This window comes from Cnephaeus nilssonii (genome assembly GCF_951640355.1).
Source record: "Cnephaeus nilssonii genome assembly, chromosome: 4".
In the NCBI taxonomy this organism is placed as follows: domain Eukaryota; kingdom Metazoa; phylum Chordata; class Mammalia; order Chiroptera; family Vespertilionidae; genus Cnephaeus; species Cnephaeus nilssonii.
Window position 1 is genome coordinate 63,788,320 of NC_137075.1, and position 20,271 is coordinate 63,808,590.

General features: G+C 44.2%; 1 protein-coding gene across 1 annotated transcript in view; it reads left to right on the top strand.

Moving 5' to 3' along the window:
* SNX1 (sorting nexin 1) overlaps positions 1-19,288 on the top strand; it is a 38,834-nt gene extending 19,546 nt beyond the window's left edge. Inside the window, exons 3-15 of the mRNA XM_079767957.1 lie at positions 1,451-1,578; positions 2,223-2,289; positions 5,915-5,958; positions 7,987-8,128; positions 8,748-8,826; positions 9,291-9,366; positions 12,172-12,285; positions 12,683-12,776; positions 13,813-14,018; positions 16,365-16,508; positions 17,044-17,124; positions 17,613-17,684; positions 18,862-19,288. Coding sequence (XP_079624083.1) covers positions 1,451-1,578; positions 2,223-2,289; positions 5,915-5,958; positions 7,987-8,128; positions 8,748-8,826; positions 9,291-9,366; positions 12,172-12,285; positions 12,683-12,776; positions 13,813-14,018; positions 16,365-16,508; positions 17,044-17,124; positions 17,613-17,684; positions 18,862-18,912 — 1,298 coding nt within the window. The 3' untranslated portion in view covers positions 18,913-19,288. The remainder of the gene's footprint in view (positions 1-1,450; positions 1,579-2,222; positions 2,290-5,914; positions 5,959-7,986; positions 8,129-8,747; positions 8,827-9,290; positions 9,367-12,171; positions 12,286-12,682; positions 12,777-13,812; positions 14,019-16,364; positions 16,509-17,043; positions 17,125-17,612; positions 17,685-18,861) is intronic.
* Positions 19,289-20,271: the final 983 nt, after the last annotated feature.

Below are 20,271 nucleotides of genomic sequence, written 5' to 3' on the forward strand. Positions count from 1 at the left end.
TAAAAAATTTGCCTAAAAAATTGTGATGCCTAAAAATGGTGCATAATGCTCTTTTAAAAGAATCCTCTCTAGGTCACTTAGAGAATGAGTTGTTCTGCTCAACTGAAATTTCCCAGATAAACAAAGGCAGCTCTTAAGCACTATTTTGTAAAACTGTTTTGATTAGAAAGATCAATAATAGTAAAAGTGTAATATGCTAATTAGACCAGACGACCTTCTGGACGACCTTCCAGACTAAGCTGAGGCAGCCACTGCAACTGCAAGGGCTGAGCCCCTTGAACGAATTTCGTGCATCAGGCCTCTAGTTTTTAGATATTACACGTCTTTTTATCCTCCTTGGACCACATATATTAAACATAACTTAACCTTTGCAAGTTGATCTATAACTATAATTGTGAACAATTCTTAAATTGTGCTAAAAATGCCTGGCCGTGTGGCTCGTGGTTGAACCAGGAGGTCAGGGTTTGATTCTGGTCAGGGCACATGCCCAGGGTTGCAGGCTCGATCCCCAGTAGGGGGCGTGCGGGTGGCAGCCAATCAATGATTCTCTCTCATCATTGATGTTTCTATCTCTCTCTCCCTCTCCCTTCTTTTCTCTGAAATCAAATTTTTTTTAATGTGCTAAAGCAACAGTACCATCATCAGGTGTGGCAAATAGTCCTTTTCATAGGTGTTACTATGTTTGTATATTGGGTCCATTTTTTCTAGTTTATAGTTTTTCTTACTTTTCCTTTTATGTTATTTTTTTTACTGTCAGTATATGTGCCTTTTCTATCATATTGGCTTATAATATAGGTAACTAAACTTATTCTTCTTTTACAACAATTATAACAAGAATAATAGGCCCTGGCTGGTGTTGCTCAGTTGGTTGAGCATTATCCTATACACCAGAAGGTCACCACTTCGATTCCTGGTCAGGGCACATGCCCGGGTTGTGGGCATGCAGGAGGCAGCCTATCTCATGTTGATGTTTTTCCTCTCACGTGTATGTTTCTCTCTCTCTTGCTCTCTCTCTCTCTCCCTCTCTTTTCCTCTCTCTCTAAAAAAATCAATAAAAACATATATGTGTTTTAAAAAGAATAAATAGGATACATATAAGACTTTAAAGGAATATTTCTAAGAGTAAAATAAATTGGCACACTTACTTTGGCTGTGTAGTCTTTTTACTTGATAGCTGGTTCTTGCCTAAATTCTATATAAGAGCCAGTAGCCAAGTAGTTCTATTTAGAAATGAGAGATGTGGCTCTATTAAGCTTGTGCTAGAAGAATACTTCCCTTACCATCTTCCCCTTTTATACATGTAAAAATTTCATGATTCTTATTCTCTTAGTCTGAGAACCTCTGAGTATTGAGAGTGGTTATTCTTATTCTTGTCACAGCCTATAGAACTGAAGTTTAACTATTAAAGACCCATTATTAACCTTCATTATAAAATATTAACTATTTTTAGATGCCACAGTGGAGCTATCACTGGACAGCACACAGAATAATCAGAAGAAGGTGCCGGCCAAAACACTCATATCTCTTCCTCCACAGGAAGCCACAAATTCTTCTAAGCCCCAACAAAGCTACGAGGAGGTGAGAATCTATGCTGTTTGTGTGTGTGTTTGTGTATGTGTGTGTGTGTGTGTGTGTGCGTGTGTGTGTGCGTGTTTAGAACTATGTTGCCAGTCTGAAGTTGAGTATGAACCCTGAGTAAATATTTAGTATCTCAAGCTCCCATATTCTAGAGCAGGCGTCCTCAAACTACAGCCCGCGGGCCACATGCGGGTGTTTTTGCCGTTTTGTTTTTTTTACTTCAAAATAAGATATGTGCAGTGTGCATAGGAATTTGTTCATAGTTTTTTTTAAACTATAGTCCGGCCCTCCAACGGTCTGAGGGACAGTGAACTGGCCCCCTGTTTAAAAAGTTTGAGGACCCCTGTTCTAGAGTATAGTCTCTTCATCCCCTCCTTAGCCTGACAGAGGCAAGCTTTCCAAAATCTAGCAATTATTCATTATGATCAAAATAAGGTTTTAAGATAATAGATATAACAAGGACCTTTGAACAGCCTCCCAACTTAAAATTGTGGAAGTTGGTTCATTGGTATTGTTGGGAATGGACAACTGAACACTGATACATAGAAAGATAAATCTTGATGTTATATTGATACAATATTAATACAGGGTAAAATTAATAGCCTTTTTTATATCAAGTCTCATGATTGTTTTCTCTTTAAAAGCTAGAGGAAGAAGAACAGGAAGACCAATTTGATTTGACAGTCGGTATAACTGATCCTGAGAAGATAGGTAAGTGTACTTGGGACTCCTTGTGACATTAGGATGTGGCTATGGGAAGTATAGTTAGCTTATTTCTAGATAGTTAAGTCCAGAACTGAACTAGCCATTGTAAATTACTTCCTCGTTATCTTTCCTGTAAAATTACACTCCTTACTATGCTTCTAAGGCCAGAAATGTCATTTACCCAGTACTTTACTTAGGTTTTTCTTGGCTTTAGGCACAAAAATCAGAGACTTCAAATACTATTAGAATCCCTTTTTAAAAATCCAGACATCTCCTTCTCCCACAGAGTTAATTAAACCATTTCATTCCTTTTGAGTTCATAAATCCCATTTAAACACCCAAAAAGACACATGTTCTATACTTTGGGGATACTGACTTTGTTTTTCCCTCAAGCAGTTTGGAATTCTTGTTACAGACCATTTATCATGTACTCTTGATGTCCCAATGAAGTGGGGAGGTCTGCATCTCTCTATTTTAGGTAAAGAGTAAAAGACCCAGGTTGAATCTTGGTCAAATTGAAATTAAATTTTCAAGAAACACAATACTTAACTTTGACAGAAGTTGGATTTTTGGAATAACCTCTCCATGTCCCAAGCTTGTGAAAGCTATTAGTGAGCAGAGAGCAACAGGCCTCAACTTCCCTTGTTCCAGGTATATCCCTACAGAAGATGCTATACAGAGCCTTATCCTCCTAACCTCCGGTTAAGTGGAAAATGTAATTTCCAACCTTCTGTCTATGCTGAATCAGAAACAGGAATTTATAAAATCTAGTTAGACTTTATACCAAAACAGTTTGCGTTAAAATGTTGAGTTTTACTTTTCCTAGACTGTTGCACTGTAAGATATTTATGAGCACCTTACACACTTCACTCTCCAACAACAGAGGAAATTCAAGACCAATCGTAGCTTTTCTGTCAGATCACAATGTGATCCATGGCCAAGCCGGGACTTGGGGTTACATGTTTAGAATTCTCTCTTGCCTCTCTGATGTTTATGAATATTCTATAAGCACATTGGTTTTAAGGTAGTTATTAGCTGCTTTAAATACTTGGTAGAATAAGATAAACAAATTTTGAGTAAATAATACTACTTGTTTTAATATTTAAAAGTCATGATGTTTGAACCAGGAGTGGAAGGGAGTATATCAGTTTCCTAGAGTTTCTGTAACATAATACGATAAAGAGGTGACTTAAAGCAATAGAAATAAATTCTCTGAGTTCTGGAGGGCAAAAGTCTAAAGTCATGGAGTTGGTGAGGCCATTCTCCCTTCGCAGGGAAGGACTGTTCCATGCTCTCTCCTCGCTCTGGGAGCCTCAGACATTCCTTGGCTAGTGAATGCATCACTCCAATCTCTGCCTTCGTTGTCACATGGCATTCTTTCTGGGTGTTTTCACATCATTTTCCCTTAATGTGTGTCTGTTTCTATGTCCAAATTTCCCTTTTTTAAAGGGCACCAGTCATATTGAATTAGGGCCCAGCCTATGGACCTTGTTTTCACTTGATTAATTCTATAAAGACCTATTTCCAAATAAGGTCACATTCTGAGATACTGGGATTTAGGACTTTCACTATATCTTTTTCAGGGGGACACAATTCAACCCATTTTTTAAACATAGCATGGGTCAGATTTATTTAAATACAAGTCACTTTTGAGGATAAGTCTTCATCTCCTTAGGTTGGTGCCAAGAACCAACTGCTTAAAGCATTTTCATATTCAAGACCTGATCTTATTGGAACACCTTTTATTTGTGTGGGCTGTTTATTCAACATGAGGTTCTCATTTCCACATACATTAAATAAAATTAGAATCCTACTTCTATCAGGACATGCTTTTTTCAGTCTTGGTAATTTGCATATGCCATCTTCAACTTTTCTGAAATTATTTAGGAAATTAACATAAATTTAAAACTACTGTATTGCTAGCCCATTTCTATATCTTGTGAGTTCTCTGTGTACATGCAAGTATTTCTCTTTCCTCACACATTTCCTCAGTGAGAGCAGATGATATGTAGGCAAAGTGTCTGAAGATCCTGCTTTGCTACTGTGGGGTTTTTTTTGTGTGTGTGTTAATCCTCACCGGAGGATATTTTTCCATTGATTTTTAGTGATAGTGGAAGGGAGGGAGAGAGACAAAGAGAAAAACATTGATGTGAGAGGACACCTCTTGCATGCACCCCAACCAGGGCCAGAAATTGAGCCTCCAATCAAGGTATGTACCCCTGACCAGAATTGAACCCCGGACCCTTCAGTCCATGGGCCGACACTCTATCCTCTGAGCCAAACTGGCCAGGGCTGCTACTGTGTTTTTTGTATATGTGCACTTAGACTTTTCTTAATTGAAGGCAGTAGATTATGGGATTGACCTTTTGGATATTTGACTATGACTACTAGACTGTGAATGAAATTTTTAAGACTTTTTCTATAAAGTAAATCTAGATATCTTTTTCCTTTTATCAGTGGTAAGCATCCTTAGTGATATTAGGCAATACAGTATGAGTGGTTTAGAAGAGAACTAACAGCAATAATCAGTATAAAGTAATTTTTAAAGTTGAGTATGTGATTTCCATTTTATACATACTCTTATTAGGGGCTGGCAAGATAGAGAAGGCAAGCCCTCTATTCCTATATAGGTACACAGCTTCTTTGTGTACTTTCCCAGCCATCTCACTGAAACCAAGTTGTGACCCTGCTGATCCAGTACTGTACCTTCTTCCCCTGGGCCCTTACCCCACAACCAGTTCGGAAGGTTAAGCAAGTAGTAATTGTTGACCTGGGTTTCCTGTTTGGTGTGGGGGAAAATCAAGGGATGGGGAGGAAAGGAACAAAATCAACACCAAACACCAGAGTCTAGCCCCAAGCATCAGAGCTGTATCTGTCTACAGTCCAATGTATGTCTTTTCAGTGCTCAGGGAGTCAATGGTGCCTTTATGTCCCTCAGTGGCCTAGGTCAGGACACCAATAAAGAGAAAAACAATTGCTTGAATCCCAAATTATTTAACAGTCAAAGGCTGTTTCAGAAAAACAATCCCTCCAGGAAGGAGAGATTTGTATGACATCAGGCAGCTGAAGTCTCTTCCGGCCAGGCCCTTTGCTCAGGGTGAACATGTTAGATGAGAGAGGTCAATGTCCTCCAGCACCAATGGAGGGGCCGTGACAGTATTTCTGAAAGAGCAAACCAAGCCCAGAGCTAGCTTAGGGTAGAACTACTTGTTTCCTTTTACATCAGTTGCTTCCTTTGCCTCCTCCTGTTTTATACAGCAAGAGAATTGTTTGGTTTTAGACAGATGTGTGCAACCAGCCCAAATATTGGCATGATAACAACTGATGGATTGTCAGTATCCAGTGCTGCTTTGTGGAGGGCATAAATGGAGCCTGGCTTTGAACAGGGGACTGACTCTTGTCTAACTCAAACTGGGGCCCAGCCAGCATCCATGGGGCATGAAATGCATGAAGGCCCTGAGGCAAAGTAGGAATTGAATTTAGGATAGTATACAACAAAGCTTGGATATGAAATAAGTTCCCCTTCTTATACAGGGCTCCTGTAGCTTATGATTCCTGGTTAAATGTTAACAAGATTAGCACTGCTTTGGTTTACAGAATAATCCTCTATTGCTTTCTTGTTCTCCCACAGGGGATGGTATGAATGCCTATGTAGCCTACAAAGTTACAACACAGGTGAGTCTAAGTGACCCTTCTGATGGCTACCTTAATAGACTTGGGTGCTTAGACCAAGAAGGCCATCATTCAGATTATTTCTGGGTATTTATTTAGTTTCTTTGCCAAAATCTTCCTTCAAGTTTCCTCAAGATGGAGCAGGCCTGCATCCTCTTGGTAATCTCATCTGAACCTTTCCACTTTTCTTCCAGAGAGCTAACATTTCAGTGTGAAACTTTGTAAGTTTTATTAGGACATGTAGTGTATCTGATAATAGTTCTGTCCCTCTGAGGAACTATGTGGCTTAGAGCTAGTTTGGTGGATTGCCCCAAACTATATATCACCTGTTTAAAAATTGTCCGTTCTTCTCAGGTTTGCTATGTGGAACTTCTTTTAATACTTTCCCTAACCTTTTGCCCTTAGGTCTGGTCTTCCTTTTTTATATAATCTTTATGCATACAAAACTTACACAATGTTGTATGCATGTTATAAAGCATACAATATGAAGCCCTGAACCTACCATCATTCTTAAGATGAGTACCATTGAATCCCACCTGCGTCTCTTCCTGTCATATCCCTGCCTCACACCTTAGAGATGACTACTCTCCTGAGTTGTCGCTCCTTTATTAAAAAAAGTCTTCATATGTGTATCCCTAAACAATATACTGTTTTGCTCTGTTCTTGATTTTCATAAAAATAGCGTCATGCTGAAAATAGTGCTTTCTTTACTAGCGTTGTTTCTCAACCCATCCATGTTGTGTGTAGCTACAGTTTATTGTGTGATTATAGCATAACATACTTATCTGTTTTTATGTTGTGAACTAGAGGCCCAGTGCACAAATTCGTGCATGGGTGGGGTCCCTAGGCCTGGCCAGAGATCAGGGCCGATCGGGGCCAGGCCAATCGGGGCCTGCTGACTGGGGACAGGGATTCGGGGAGGGACCGTGGGAGGTTGGCCAGCCGGGGGGATGGCTGGCTGTGGGAGTTTGACTGTGGGAGCGCACTGACCATCAGGGGATAGACACTCAACACAGGAGCTGCCCCCTGGTGGTCAGTGTGCATCATAGCGACTGGTCGACCGGTCATTCAGTCGTAATGGTCAATTAGACTTTTATATATAGATATAGATATAGATATAGATAGATAGATAGATAGATAGATAGATAGATAGATAGATAGATATTTGGCATATTTGCTGTTTTTATAGTTATGAATTATGAACATTCTTGCATAGTCTCCTAGTATACACACAGAAGAGTTTCTCTAGGGTATAGAGCCAGGAGTAGTTCCCCTGGGTCATGCAAATGTTGGGAAGGAATACAGCTTAGTCTTTGCACCAATTTATACTCCCATTGGCAGTGTGTAAAAGTTCCTGTTGATACACTTTCTTGTTAATCATTGGCAAGGCCAATCTCCTTAAAGTTTGCCTATCTGGTGAGTATTCAATGATCTCTCATTATCATGCAGGCCTAGTCTTTTTTACTAGAAGTCTCCTTTATGTTGTCTCTCTGCTACTTGTTTCTCTGTCCGCTATAAATTCTATATCCTGTGACACCTTAGGGGTTAAAGTGTCTACAGCATAGACATTTCATCTGATCCTCCCCCTTAGAAGCACTGTTTAGTCTATCTTCAGTTTGGCGGCTTTAATTCTAGCAGCTAACACCCTTAATAAGTCAGTGCAGGATGAATGGGTTATAGGTGACCATAGAATTCTAGCTTTATACTAGACTTAAACATGTTTCCTTAGAGCAAGGGTTCTTAACCTGGGAATGAAACTGTATGCTTGAATTTAATTGGCTGCCTTTTGTAATCCTATATATTTTATGCATTTAAAATAATTATTCTGAGAAGGGCTCCGTAGACTCCAGATAGCCAAAGGTAACTATAGCTCAAAATTTAAGAATCTCAGCCTTGGAGAAAGTTATTTACCAGATGGCTAAGACAGGGATCTGGGAAATAAATGCCTTTGATGTCAGCTGGACAACTTTCAAGATACTCCTTCATTCCTTATTTGGAATGAAATTGCCTTCTGTTTTTTCTGTCCCCAAGACGAGCCTACCAATGTTCAGAAGTAAACAGTTTGCAGTGAAAAGAAGATTTAGTGACTTTCTGGGTCTTTATGAGAAGCTTTCAGAGAAACACTCTCAGAATGGCTTCATTGTCCCTCCTCCACCTGAGAAGAGCCTAATAGGTAAGCCTGTGGTCTTTAATTCTGCTTGGGTGTTTTCTTTGCATTCTTCGGCAATATATTTTCTACCAAAACTATTTCATATAACAATGTAGAGTCTTGTAGTTAGAAAAGAAATATTTCCAGTATTTTCCTATAAGTCTCAGGAGGTCTAGAGAAATAGCACATTTTGACATGTTCTCTTTCCTTGGGTATTGTAGAATATTATGGTGTTAGCTTCCACAGGTAGGGTGTGTGTGTGTGTGTGTGTGTGTTGGTGTCTAGGAGACTTAAATGATTGCTGTGCCTTCCAAATTGAAATATAAATTGGATGGGGATTGAGGGGAAAGAACCTTCCCATCATCCTCAGTTGATGTTTGATCTATACTCAGAGTCCCATGGGCCCCCCTTTTAGAAAACATAGACTCTGCAAGTGCCAGAGTTTAGATCCTTCAGCACTTCAAGACTAATTTCACAAATGATTCGCGTAAAGGACCTTTTGTTAATGCTCATGGCATAGAAGTGGCCTTTGGTTCTGTTTTGCAGTGCTATTCTCATTGCCTTTCCTCCTGTGGGCTTTCTTACAGGTGTACTCTTTTCATGATGATTATTAATTGTTTTTGCTTTTTCAATTCTATTCCAGGAATGACAAAAGTAAAAGTTGGGAAAGAAGATTCCTCTTCTGCAGAATTTCTTGAAAAACGGAGGGCTGCTCTAGAAAGGTAAGTGCCATACAACCATTTTCCTGAGTAACATGAGGACTAGTGAGAAGCTGAAACCTTAGACTCAATTGTAAGATGTTCACTGGAGTTAGTAGAGATGAGAAACGTGGGTGAATGAAAGACTCACACCTTCATAGTATGTCTAACTTCCCCCAAGTCTCTTACCTGCTCAGCTCAGGAACAGACCATCTTTTCTTTCCCCATCCTGAGTAGGCAGGCAGTCCTCCTCTCCTTGGGCAGTCAAATCTGAATAACTGAGGTCTCTTTCTGACCAGTTATTTCTCTTCCCCTTTTAGAAATGTGAAGAACATGAACTTGAATGTGCTTACAAGCAGAGTTATACTTAAGCGCCTTACCTGAGGATATTTTAAAGTAATGAAAGACACTGCAACCCTGCCAGCACTCTCTGACACTCAGAGCCAGGGAGGCCAGCCTGACTAACCAGATAACTGCTTACCCCATAGGTACCTTCAGAGGATTGTGAACCATCCCACCATGTTACAGGACCCTGATGTCAGGGAGTTCTTGGAAAAAGAAGAGGTTAGTATTGTACAGACTGAATTTCATAATGGATAGCTGTCCCTAGCGAAATGAAACTAGTTCATTCAATGAGTATTTGAACACTTAACATGCATATAGGCTAGTACCAGACTATATCCTACTTTGTAAACACCTAAGAGTGACAACTATTTTTCAGCCTTTGACAGAAAAGAAGCTCTGCCTCTAGTCAAAAGCAACTGGTTGTAGAGGTCACACTGCAATCTAGTTTTCTTACTGGATCAACACAGTGATCTATTTGGCAAGTCCTTGGCATGTCTTTCATAGGTTACTACTTGGCTCAAATTGAATACATTTTTTTGTGCCAGGAGCTGAGGGGCATTGGTTCAAAATCAGTTACCACAAACCACAGAACTGCCATGTAGCAAAAGTGTTGATTCAAGTGAACAGTCTTTTTTTCACAGGCTATGTGTAGGCTATTCACGATTGTGAGAAATTGGAGACAGCCCAATTGCTAACAATTGAAGAATTAAGTAAAACTTATCAATACAGCAAGTACTTTATTCTCATCATAAAGTTTACAGAAATGTTTATATACATTTGCAGGAAGCATATATGAAAATGATAAAAAGTGAAACATGAAACAGCGTGAAAATACAGGTGTAGAAATATGTGAGTCATTAAGAACCAAAAGAAACACTAGAGCCCTAGTGGTTTGGCTCAGTGGACAGAGCGTAGGCCTGCAGACCAAAGGGTCCAGGCTCTATTCCGGTCAAGGGTATGTCCCTTGGTTGCAGGCTCCTCCCTGGCTCAGGCCCTGGTCAGGATGCATGCAGGAGGCAACCAATTGATGTGCTTCTATCACATCAATATTTCTCTCTGTCTTTCCCTCTCTATTCCATTCTCTCTCTAAAAATCAATGGAGCCCTAACCAGTTTGGCTCAGTGGATAGAGCGTCAGCCCAGGAACAGAAGGGTCCTGGGTTCTATTCCAGTCAAAGGCACATGCCTGGGTTGCGGGCTCAATCCCCAGTGGGGGGTGTGCAAGAGGCAGCCGATCAGTGATTCTCTCTCATCATTGATGTTTCTATCTCTCTTTCCCTCTCCCTTCCTCTCTGAAATCAATTAAAAAATATATATATATTTTAAAAAGCAATGGAGCCGAAACCGGTTTGGCTCAGTGGATAGAGCGTCGGCCTGCTCAGTTGATAGAGTGTCGGACTGAAAGGTCCCAGGTTCGATTCCGGTCAGGGGCATGTACCTTGGTTGCGGGCACATCCCCAGTAGGGGGTGTGCAGGAGGCAGCTGATCGATGTTTCTCTCTCATCGATGTTTCTAACTCTATCCCTCTCCCTTCCTCTCTGTAAAAAAATCAATAAAATATATATTTTTAAAAAAAGCAGTGGAAAAATATCCTCGGGCGAGGATTAAAAAAACCCCCACTATAATAAAATAATGTTGTATCTCATAGGAAAGAAAACTAGAAGGAAATAAATGAAAGGACAGGACTATATTTTGTATTTTTTCATTTTGTTTTTATTTTATTTTTTAAAAAATATATTTTATTTTTTTTTACAGAAAGGGAGGGAGAGGATAGATAGAAACATCGATGAGAGAGAAACATCGATCAGCTGCCTCCTGCACACCTACCGGGGATGTGCCCGCAACCAAGGTACATGCCCTTGACCGGAATCGAACCTGGGACCTTTCAGTCCGCAGGCTGACGCTCTATCCACTGAGCCAAACCGGTTAGGGCATTTTGTTTTTATTTTTTAATTTTTAATTTGCATGTAGTATCTAGTATTCTAGTAAATAAAGTGCTACTAAGTATATGTGTCTCCTCCCCACCCCCCCACCCCCCCAAAATGTAACTTTTTAATTAAAAATTCTGTCTGACGCTTTAAATCTTTTCACTCCTCCTCTGGGATTCCTAAGTCCATTCTTCCGTTTCACCCACTTACCTCACTTTGTTCCCCTAGAGCAGGGTTTGTGTACGCAGTGGCACTGGGGACACTTCAGGCTGGATCATTCTTTGTTGTGGGGGCTGTCCATGCATTGTACAGCTCTATCCACTAGATGCCAGTAGCAACCCCCTTCCCAGTTTTAACAACCAAAATTACCTCCAGATATAGCCAAATGTGTGTGTGGGGGGAGGGGGGGTGGCAGCAAAATAGTGTCATATTGAGAATTACATTTTCGAAGTGTCCAAAATCTAATTTTTCATTATGGTATGCTGTATATATAGATTTTTCAGCATCCCTTCCATGTCTTAGGAAAGTTCTGAAAGACAGAACCAATCCAATTGTTATAAATATTTGGCTTTTTTTTTTTTTTTTTTTTTTTTTGCCTAATTAGATCATCACTAAACATAGCCTCAGTCTGAATAAATAATGTCCCTGTCCTTGGACCTTTAATCACTGGGAAAATCCAAATAGAATCAGAGCACAACTTCAAAGACTTTCCAGACCTTAAGCCCAGGTGTGTGCAGAGTATGCTAATCCAAAGGAACTTTTGACTTTTGACAAAAGCATACTTGGTATTTAAGCACTTCATGCCTGAGTGGGCAGACAATCTCAACATGAGGTCACCTGGCCCCACAGCGTTCACACACTGCTTTCTGCATACAATATCAAAAGCAGAAAATGTTGCTGATTCTGTTTAGCATGGTCCTTTGATTTTTCTTTCTGTACATGCTGGTTATAGATTTGTCTGCCTTTGAAAACAACAATCTACAGTTCAAATAATTTGTTTGGCAGGTTTTGGGCATGCCATCTGATAGATACTAATTCTTCTGAACCTAAAATAGGGGCAGCAGATAACTTGCCATCCCGCCTTCTTGGTCTTGTAGCTGCCACGCGCTGTGGGTACCCAGACATTGAGTGGCGCTGGTCTCCTCAAGATGTTCAACAAAGCCACAGATGCAGTTAGCAAAATGACCATCAAGATGAATGAATCAGACATTGTGAGTAGCCCTGTGCTGCCCCTACTCCCTCAGGCTTACAGATTGGAAGCCCTGAGGAATCCTGAAATTTCTGAAATTAGAGACTTTCTTTTTAACCCTTTGCACTCGCTTGCTTTTTTCTCGATTCCTTTATTCTACTCGGGATTTAATTTTTTAAATACCCCAGATTTTACAAAGCGCGGCAGTAGAATAAAAAACTGGATTTTCTTTTCATACAAACTTATTTATTTGGATTTTTTTATATTTCAAATTATTGATACATTCAATAACGGTCACACTCGACATCCGAGTGCAAAAGGTTAAAATAATTCAGTTCCTTTTTAAAAACTGCTAAGGAAAGAATGTGCTGTACCTATGTGAATAGCTTCCATTAAAGCTCTGGGCTTGTGTGTTTCAGTGGTTTGAGGAGAAGCTCCAGGAGGTAGAGTGTGAGGAGCAGCGCTTACGGAAACTGCATGCTGTTGTAGAAACTCTAGTCAACCATAGGAAAGGTAACAACCTCTGAAATGCACTTGGAGCGGGGGAAATTGATGTCTCATGGGAGGGCATGCTGTTCCCAAGCCTCTCAGCCACTCACATTGCAATTCTCTGCCCACCTGGTCCTGATGTTCCGATGGAAAAGATATGCCATTTCCATGCAAGAAATATGACTCAGTCACTGTGGGCATTGTACTTTCTACCTGGGCGGGAGCCGTCCCAGGTACAGCTAGACCTGGGACGTGGGCTTCTGTTGGTATGATTTGAGTTGGTGGCTTATATCCACAAAATTATATTACAGACTTTAGCTACCTGGTCAAATGAGCAATTTGTAAAGGTAGGGAAACCAGATATGTCTCCTAACCTTTTCTCGTTTCTTCTTTAGTGAGATTTGCTTAGGAGCTAGTGAATTTTGCCAAGTTTGAATGCTTTCCTTTTCTGCCTTAAGCATGCTGGATCAACAGAAACCTAAAGAGGCAAAAACCATTAGAATGAGACCATTGCAAGGACTGGCCCAGGGCCTACTGCTGTGCTAGGAATGGTGTTTACATTTTTTAAAGGATGAATTTTTTTAAAAGCACGTAAGACCATAAGTGGCCTGCAAAGCTTAAAATATGTGGCCCTTCACATAAAAAGTTTGTCCTGCTTTAGAATATGCAAGACTGTGCCGTGTGACAGCATTCACTCTCATGCAGACAGGCTTCTTACCATGAGCTCTAGCATAAACAGAATCGCTCCTTTGGCCCGTTTGTATTAACTGGCCTCTGGCTCTTCAGGAATAGTGGAGCTGCTTTTTCCAGGGAGACCCAACTAGTGAAACTCATGCTAGCAGGTGCCTCTCCCTATTCTTGTGGCCAAGCTGCATTCCCTCACTTTCTGAATACCGTTGAGTGTGGTGTGACTGGGTTGCAAAGCCCAATAAGCAGGGGCAGCATTGCTGAGACAACCAGGCACCAGCTGACTTGTCCCTTTTTTTTGTTTTTTTGTTTTGTTTTTGACTTCTCCCTTTTCCTTGTGAGATAAGAGCCTCTGCTGTCTTCCTCCTTCCAGAGCTAGCGCTGAACACGGCCCAGTTTGCAAAGAGTCTAGCTATGCTTGGGAGCTCAGAGGACAACACGGCCTTGTCACGGGCGCTCTCCCAGCTGGCTGAGGTGGAAGAAAAAGTTGAGCAGCTCCACCAAGAACAGGCCAACAGTGACTTCTTCCTCCTTGCCGAGCTCCTGAGCGACTACATTCGCCTCCTGGCCATAGTCCGAGTAAGCTTCTGTTTCCTCTTTCTCCTCCCCTGACTTCATTTGTCTTCCCTTTGCTCTCCCCTTCCCAAAAAAGTTTCATTCATTATACTTCAAAATAGCCGAAACCTTTTCTATTCTCAAGAGAGAAGGCATCCTGTGAACCCAGAAATCCCTTTAACTGTTAGCTAGTTATTGCTAAGTCATTTTGAGGCCCACAGCCAGTTTTTTAGATGCATTAGGAGAAAAGACCACTCCTGAATTCCCAGTAGGCCCCTCCTTGTTATTGAAGCTGGACAGTGTCCTCAGGCTCCTTTCAAGCCAGGCTATGTCACGGCGCCCTGGCGCAGTCGTTTCCTCAGTCCTTTGGTCTTTGCCTCCTTAACAGTAAGCGGTGGCTCTGCCCTGGTAAGAGCTCTTGCTGGCTTCCACTTGTCCTCCAATGTGAGCAGTCAGGTAACTACAGAACCAGCTTGGCATTGCATGGAGGAGTGTGCCCAGGGGCTGAGAGAGCTTGTCACCAGAGCCCTTTGTGTGCTGTGCTGACCACACTGGTAACAACACCGCAGCCTGCCCCTCAGGTCAAGCACCTCACCCTTTCTCCTGGTGGCCAGGACACTGGTTTCCCATGACCTCTCGGAGCAGCCCGGGAAGCTTCACTGGGAAGTGGGATTAGCTCTCGCATGACATCCCTGAGACAGAGGAAAGAGCCCTGTAAGGCCTGAGTCCGCCCCTGATCTGACTTGGGCCCAGAATGAACGAGCCGCTGAGTTGCAACGGAGCCACCTTCACTCCCCATCCCCCAACCCCCCTGCGCAGAGGCTCCTGTGCTGTCAGGAGCCAAGCTGCTCCCAGGGCTCTCATTTCCTCTCTGGGCCTGCTCATTGTCCTGTCACTTTGCTTTTTGGTTTGCTAACCCAGAGTGATAAGAAGCTGGAAAAATAACCTGCTTTGGAATTGTTAGAACTGGTCAGACTGCTTAGACTGGAGAGCCATTCCAGGGAAGAGCACTCTCCGGGGAACCTGTCAGAGAGGAGCATTGTATGGGATCCCTGGAGGGCAGAGGTTGGATATGGTGTCTGGGCAGGGGGAGCCCCTGTGGACAGGGGTGAGGGAGGCCTGGCTTACAGCTCCAGGTGCTGGGGCAGCAGGCCTTGGCGCAGAGCTGCCAGCTGGGCTTGTCCCTGAGACTTTCCCTGCCTCCTCATGGCCGTGAGCTGGTGGTGAGAATAGAGAGGGAGCAGATTTCCTCTCCCTCTCCCCTGAAGGTGGGCTGTGCCGCTGTGAGCCCCGGGGTTAGGCTTGAGTCTTACTTGGGTATGAGGTCACCCTTTACCTAATTCTTTGACTTTGAGCTGTTAAGAAATTTCAAGTGATCCTAGTGGCACTGCTGGGGAAAGTAAATTTGGTGGCATCTCACTCCCTGAGGTTCAAGTTTCGGCAAAGCCCTGTACCTCGAAAACCTCCAGGGAACTTAGTGTGCCAGGAAGGGGAGCAAATGGAACAGGGCCGAGAGGCTGTCCACAGGCACACATCGTTCCCCAGACTGTCTCTGGAAGCCTGCAGACTGGGGACGTAGGATGGTTTGGTTAGGCAACACCTGTCCTCTGGAAATCTTGATTGTGGGCAAGTGACTAGAACCAGGGAAAACCAGCAAGTGGATTTTAGGGAGCTTCTTGGGCACTTGATAGCCTAGAGCAATTGAGTATATGGATGGGGTGATAGCACTATGTCCCTATGGCGGCTTTAAGTGTTTAAAGATCTGTTGCGCTAACCCTGTATATTATTTGGTTGTCAGTTTAAAGGTTGCTTTCTTATGTGGGCCTTCCCTGATATATCTCCCAGGCTAAGCTAGGTCCCCAGTTTTATTAAAGTACCCTGCTTGTTTTCTCTGTACTCTGCCTACTTGTAATTACTTTTGGTGATTATTAACATAATGTCAGTCTTTTCTAGTAGAGTATAAGCTCCATGAAAGGAGAGCCATGTGTGTTTCATTTCCCACTGTGTTTGTAGTTCCTGGCACATGGCAAGCACTCAGGAGGAGTGTGTAGTTCATGGACTGGCTGGCCTGAGGGGGGTGTTCAGCAGCTGTAGTTCTGGGCACTGGCCTCAGGCCCCCTCTGTGCTCCCAGCCATCCAGCCTTGGGAGTGGCATGCAGCAGCATGGCGCTGGCCCTCTGGAGGCTGGGAGAGGAGTCTTACTCAAGCTTCTGCTTTTTGACATTAAACTTCAGCTGGGCACTAACACTGGGCTGCGAAACCTGCCCTTGCTCGTCCTTCCCTAGCCCAGCCGCTGGGAGAGGCCCCCAGGCGGAGCCGGTGGAGCTCCTGAGGGCTGGTTGTGCTCTTCCCCAACACCTCACCCCACAGGCTGCCTTCGACCAGCGCATGAAGACGTGGCAGCGCTGGCAGGATGCTCAAGCCACACTGCAGAAGAAGCGGGAGGCTGAGGCTCGGCTGCTGTGGGCCAACAAGCCCGACAAGCTGCAGCAGGCCAAGGACGAGATCGTGGAGGTGAGGCCCCAAGGCAGCCTGACGGGGGCGTTTGCTGGTCCCATTCCACCCAGATGCTGGGCACGCCACCTCAGGTGAGAGAGGTGATGGAGTGTGAAGGACGGTGGCTGCTGGCTGGCCTTGAGGCCTGCCCTCTTCCTCTTCCCATTCACCCAGACTTCCAGTCAGTCTGCTGGAAGGGTCCTGGCAGGATCTTGGGAAAGGTCATTCAGATATGCCCCCTGGTGAGAACGAATTCAGTTCTTTGGGCGCCCAGTCTTGCTGGTGAGGACCTGACCAGAGCTCTGCAGTTACGAGCTTTCCTGGATGCAGGATCGGCCTGCGAACCAGGCATCCTTCCCAGCCAGCCCCAAGGTGGCCTTCTGCCGGACTCTGACTTACACACTAAATCCCCACATGCTATCTGATCTTACCCTGAGGGACAGACAGACAGAATGACCAACTGAGGTCTCAAATATAGAATTGCTGTCCAAAGACAAAGACTAATAATGATACCATAACGTTAAGTGATCCTTTTTTTCCTCTTTCTTCCCAGTGGGAGTCTCGGGTGACTCAGTATGAAAGGGACTTTGAAAGGATTTCAACTGTGGTCCGAAAAGAAGTGATCCGCTTTGAGGTGAGATAGAAGATCTTCTCACAGGTGTGCTGTGCCTGCTTTAGTAGTGGCGTTGGTTTTGTCCAAGTCTATTGCGTAGAGAGACAGGGGAGCTGCCAGTAACTTGGCAGTTGTGAAAAGGAGTGGCCTTGTGTGTGTGTGTGTGTGTGTGTGTGTGTGTGTGTGTGTGTCTTCATGTTCACGTCTGTATGTTTGTTCTTAAGGCACTTGTTGCTGCTGAACTAGAACAGTTAGACCCAAAATAAGACTTGCAGCTGTCATATACCCTCTGGTCTCCTGTCCTGTCTCCTCCCCTTCCCACACCCTGCCATACAAAAAACTTCGAAAGACCTTGGCAGAGGCTGTTTGGCTGGAAATTATAGCTATTTCAGCTGCTGGCTCCACTTGCTGAGCTATGTTCAGCATTGGTCAGCAGTAACCACCACCGTCCTATCAAGAGGGGAAGCAGCACTGTCTGGGTGGTCAGTGTAGAACCCTGTCTCCTACAGAAAGAGAAATCCAAGGACTTCAGAAACCACGTGATCAAGTACCTTGAGACGCTCCTGTACTCACAGCAGCAGGTATGTAAGTTATGCACGACTTTCATCCTCAGCTGCGTACTCCACAGACCAGCTACCTGCTTGTGGCTTTGTGACAGGATGGGCTGGCCCTGCTGGGGGGCGGGGAGGGGGGGAGCAGGGGGTGCCTGTGCCCTGCTATAATCAATAATTAAAAGTAGGCCCTGTTGCTCTAACATGGAACATCCAATGGGTCTTTTGCTAAGCAGGATTGCCCTAATCTTAAAACGAGTTTGTTTTTAAGAACAAACCCCAACTCTCCTCTCCCTTTATCCCCTTGATACCACCTAACCCAATCCATATGTGGAACAATGGCCCCACTGTGAGGAGCTAACCGAGCTGGGCAAAGCTGTGACCTCACAGGGATGCTTCCTCTGGGGCAGACCCAGGACTGTCTTCAGAGATTATTCTAGAGGCCTGATGCATGAAAATTCATGCACTGGAGGGGGATCCTTCAGCCCGGCCTACCCCCCTCACAGTCCAGGAGCCCTCAGGGGTGGGAGGCGACCCTGCAATCAGGGGAAGGCGACGCCCCCTCACACCTCTGCTGCTGCCACTGCTGGCAGCGCAAGCCTCGGCCGGCCCTGGTTACATGAGCCTTGGGCAGCCCTGGGCGGCATGTGGGGCTGAGGGGACTGGGCACTGCCATCTTGTGGCTGTGGGTGCTGCCATCTTGGAGGGCGTGGCAGTCAATTAGCATATTCCCTCCTTATTGGCTGTGGGTGTCGTCATATTTGAGGGCGTTACGGTCAATTAGCATATTCCCTCCTTATTGGCGGTGGGCACTGCCATCTTTGAGGGTGTGGCAGTCAATTAGCATATCCCCTCCTTATTGGCTGTGGGTGCCACTATCTTTGAAAGCGGGACAGTCAATTAGCATATTCCCTCTTTATTGGCTGTGGGTGCTGCCATTGTTTGTGATGACATGAGGGTCAATTGGCATATTCCCTCTTTATTAGATAGGATCTAAAGAGATATTGGGCAGTGTGGCTGGCTGGCCAGTCTGTCCCAAGATCCACTCTTAGCCTCACCATTTCCTCAGCTCCACCTCACCTCAGGCCTCCCTTAGGGGGTGGCTGAGGCTCCTGGGGGAGTGCCATAGCTCTGTGCTTACTTCCCTTCCAAGCTCAGGCTCTGTCACTGGATGGGGCACGTGCTTACTGTCCCCACTTCTTTACAGCTGGCAAAGTACTGGGAAGCCTTCCTTCCTGAGGCAAAGGCCATCTCCTAATGGACCAAGGACAACAGAGCCCACCTGCCCGACGCTGCCTTTTTATACACTGTCCTCCACCTCTGCTGGACCCGTGATGCATCCTGCCTAACCTGACTTCACCCCTCCCACCCTGCCCCACAACCAGCTGTCCCGTCATTCTAACCCTTACTGCATTTAGCTCCCATATATATTTTCTTACCTGAGAGAATAGTTTCTTGCTTTAAGCAAAAGACCTATAATAGGTGGTGGAATTATGGGATGGGGTGGAGTATTGATATAAATATATAAATACATATGTATATTTTTCAGGATGTGGTTAGGAACTGGGAATAACGTTTTCTGTTACTCCTGACGGTGCCATGAAAAGATTATGTAATAAAATATTTTAAAATCAGGTCACGTGACTCAGAATGTGGTGCTTTTCCCTTTAGGCTGGGGTGCAGTTGGGAAGCAGGTCGGGAATACTAACCCAGGTGCTGCCCAGGTAGAGTAAGTTTCTCGCTGGGAGTTCACAACTTCGTGCTGCTGCTTCCCTAGGGCACTGGAGCTTCCTTTTCTCCACCTACCACAGCCACAGGTCTCTTAAATCGTTTCATCCTTATTCCCACTTCTTTAGAGAAGGAGTCTTAAAGATGTCTCTTACAATAAGAGGGAAAACCAATTCTCCTGCAAAGGAGGCAGACTTTCTCTTTTATGCCTACACTGTTCCCCTAAGCTGCCCAGGGAGCTCTGAGTCTTGCCTTCTGATAGCAAAGTCTTGGGTTCTGAACTCCTTTTTGCCCCCCATCAAAAGTCCTAAAAAGTATAAAGGACCGATAAGGAGTTAACTCTTTTTTTTTTTTTTTTTTTTTTTTTTTTTTTTTTTTATATATATATTTTATTGATTTTTCACAGAGAGGAAGAGAGAGGGATAGAGAGCCAGAAACATCGATGAGAGAGAGACATCGACCAGCTGCCTCCTGCACACCCCCCACTGGGAGATGTGCCCGCAACCAATGTACATGCCCTTGACCGGAATCGAACCTGGGACCCTCCAGTCCGCAGACCGACGCTCTATCCACTGAGCCAAACCGGTTTCGGCTGGGAGTTAACTCTTTATCCCCATAGACAAGAGCCAGGCACTCTGCTTCTAGGTAAGGTCATCCAAGAGTTCCTAAACCTTTTAAGGTTCCAAATTTTACTGTCTGTGCCCAAGAGGAAGCATGCCATCGAGAGGGCCCGTGTTGTCAGCACGAGATGAAGGCCTTCAAAGGGCTCCCCCCACCCCCCCCCGCCCTCCTCCCCAGTGCTGGCCTGGCCAGGGAGGCCTTCGAGAAGATGCGCTGCTGCTGGGCTTCCCCTCAGCTGTGTCCGCAGCTGCTTAAGCTGGCTGGTCAG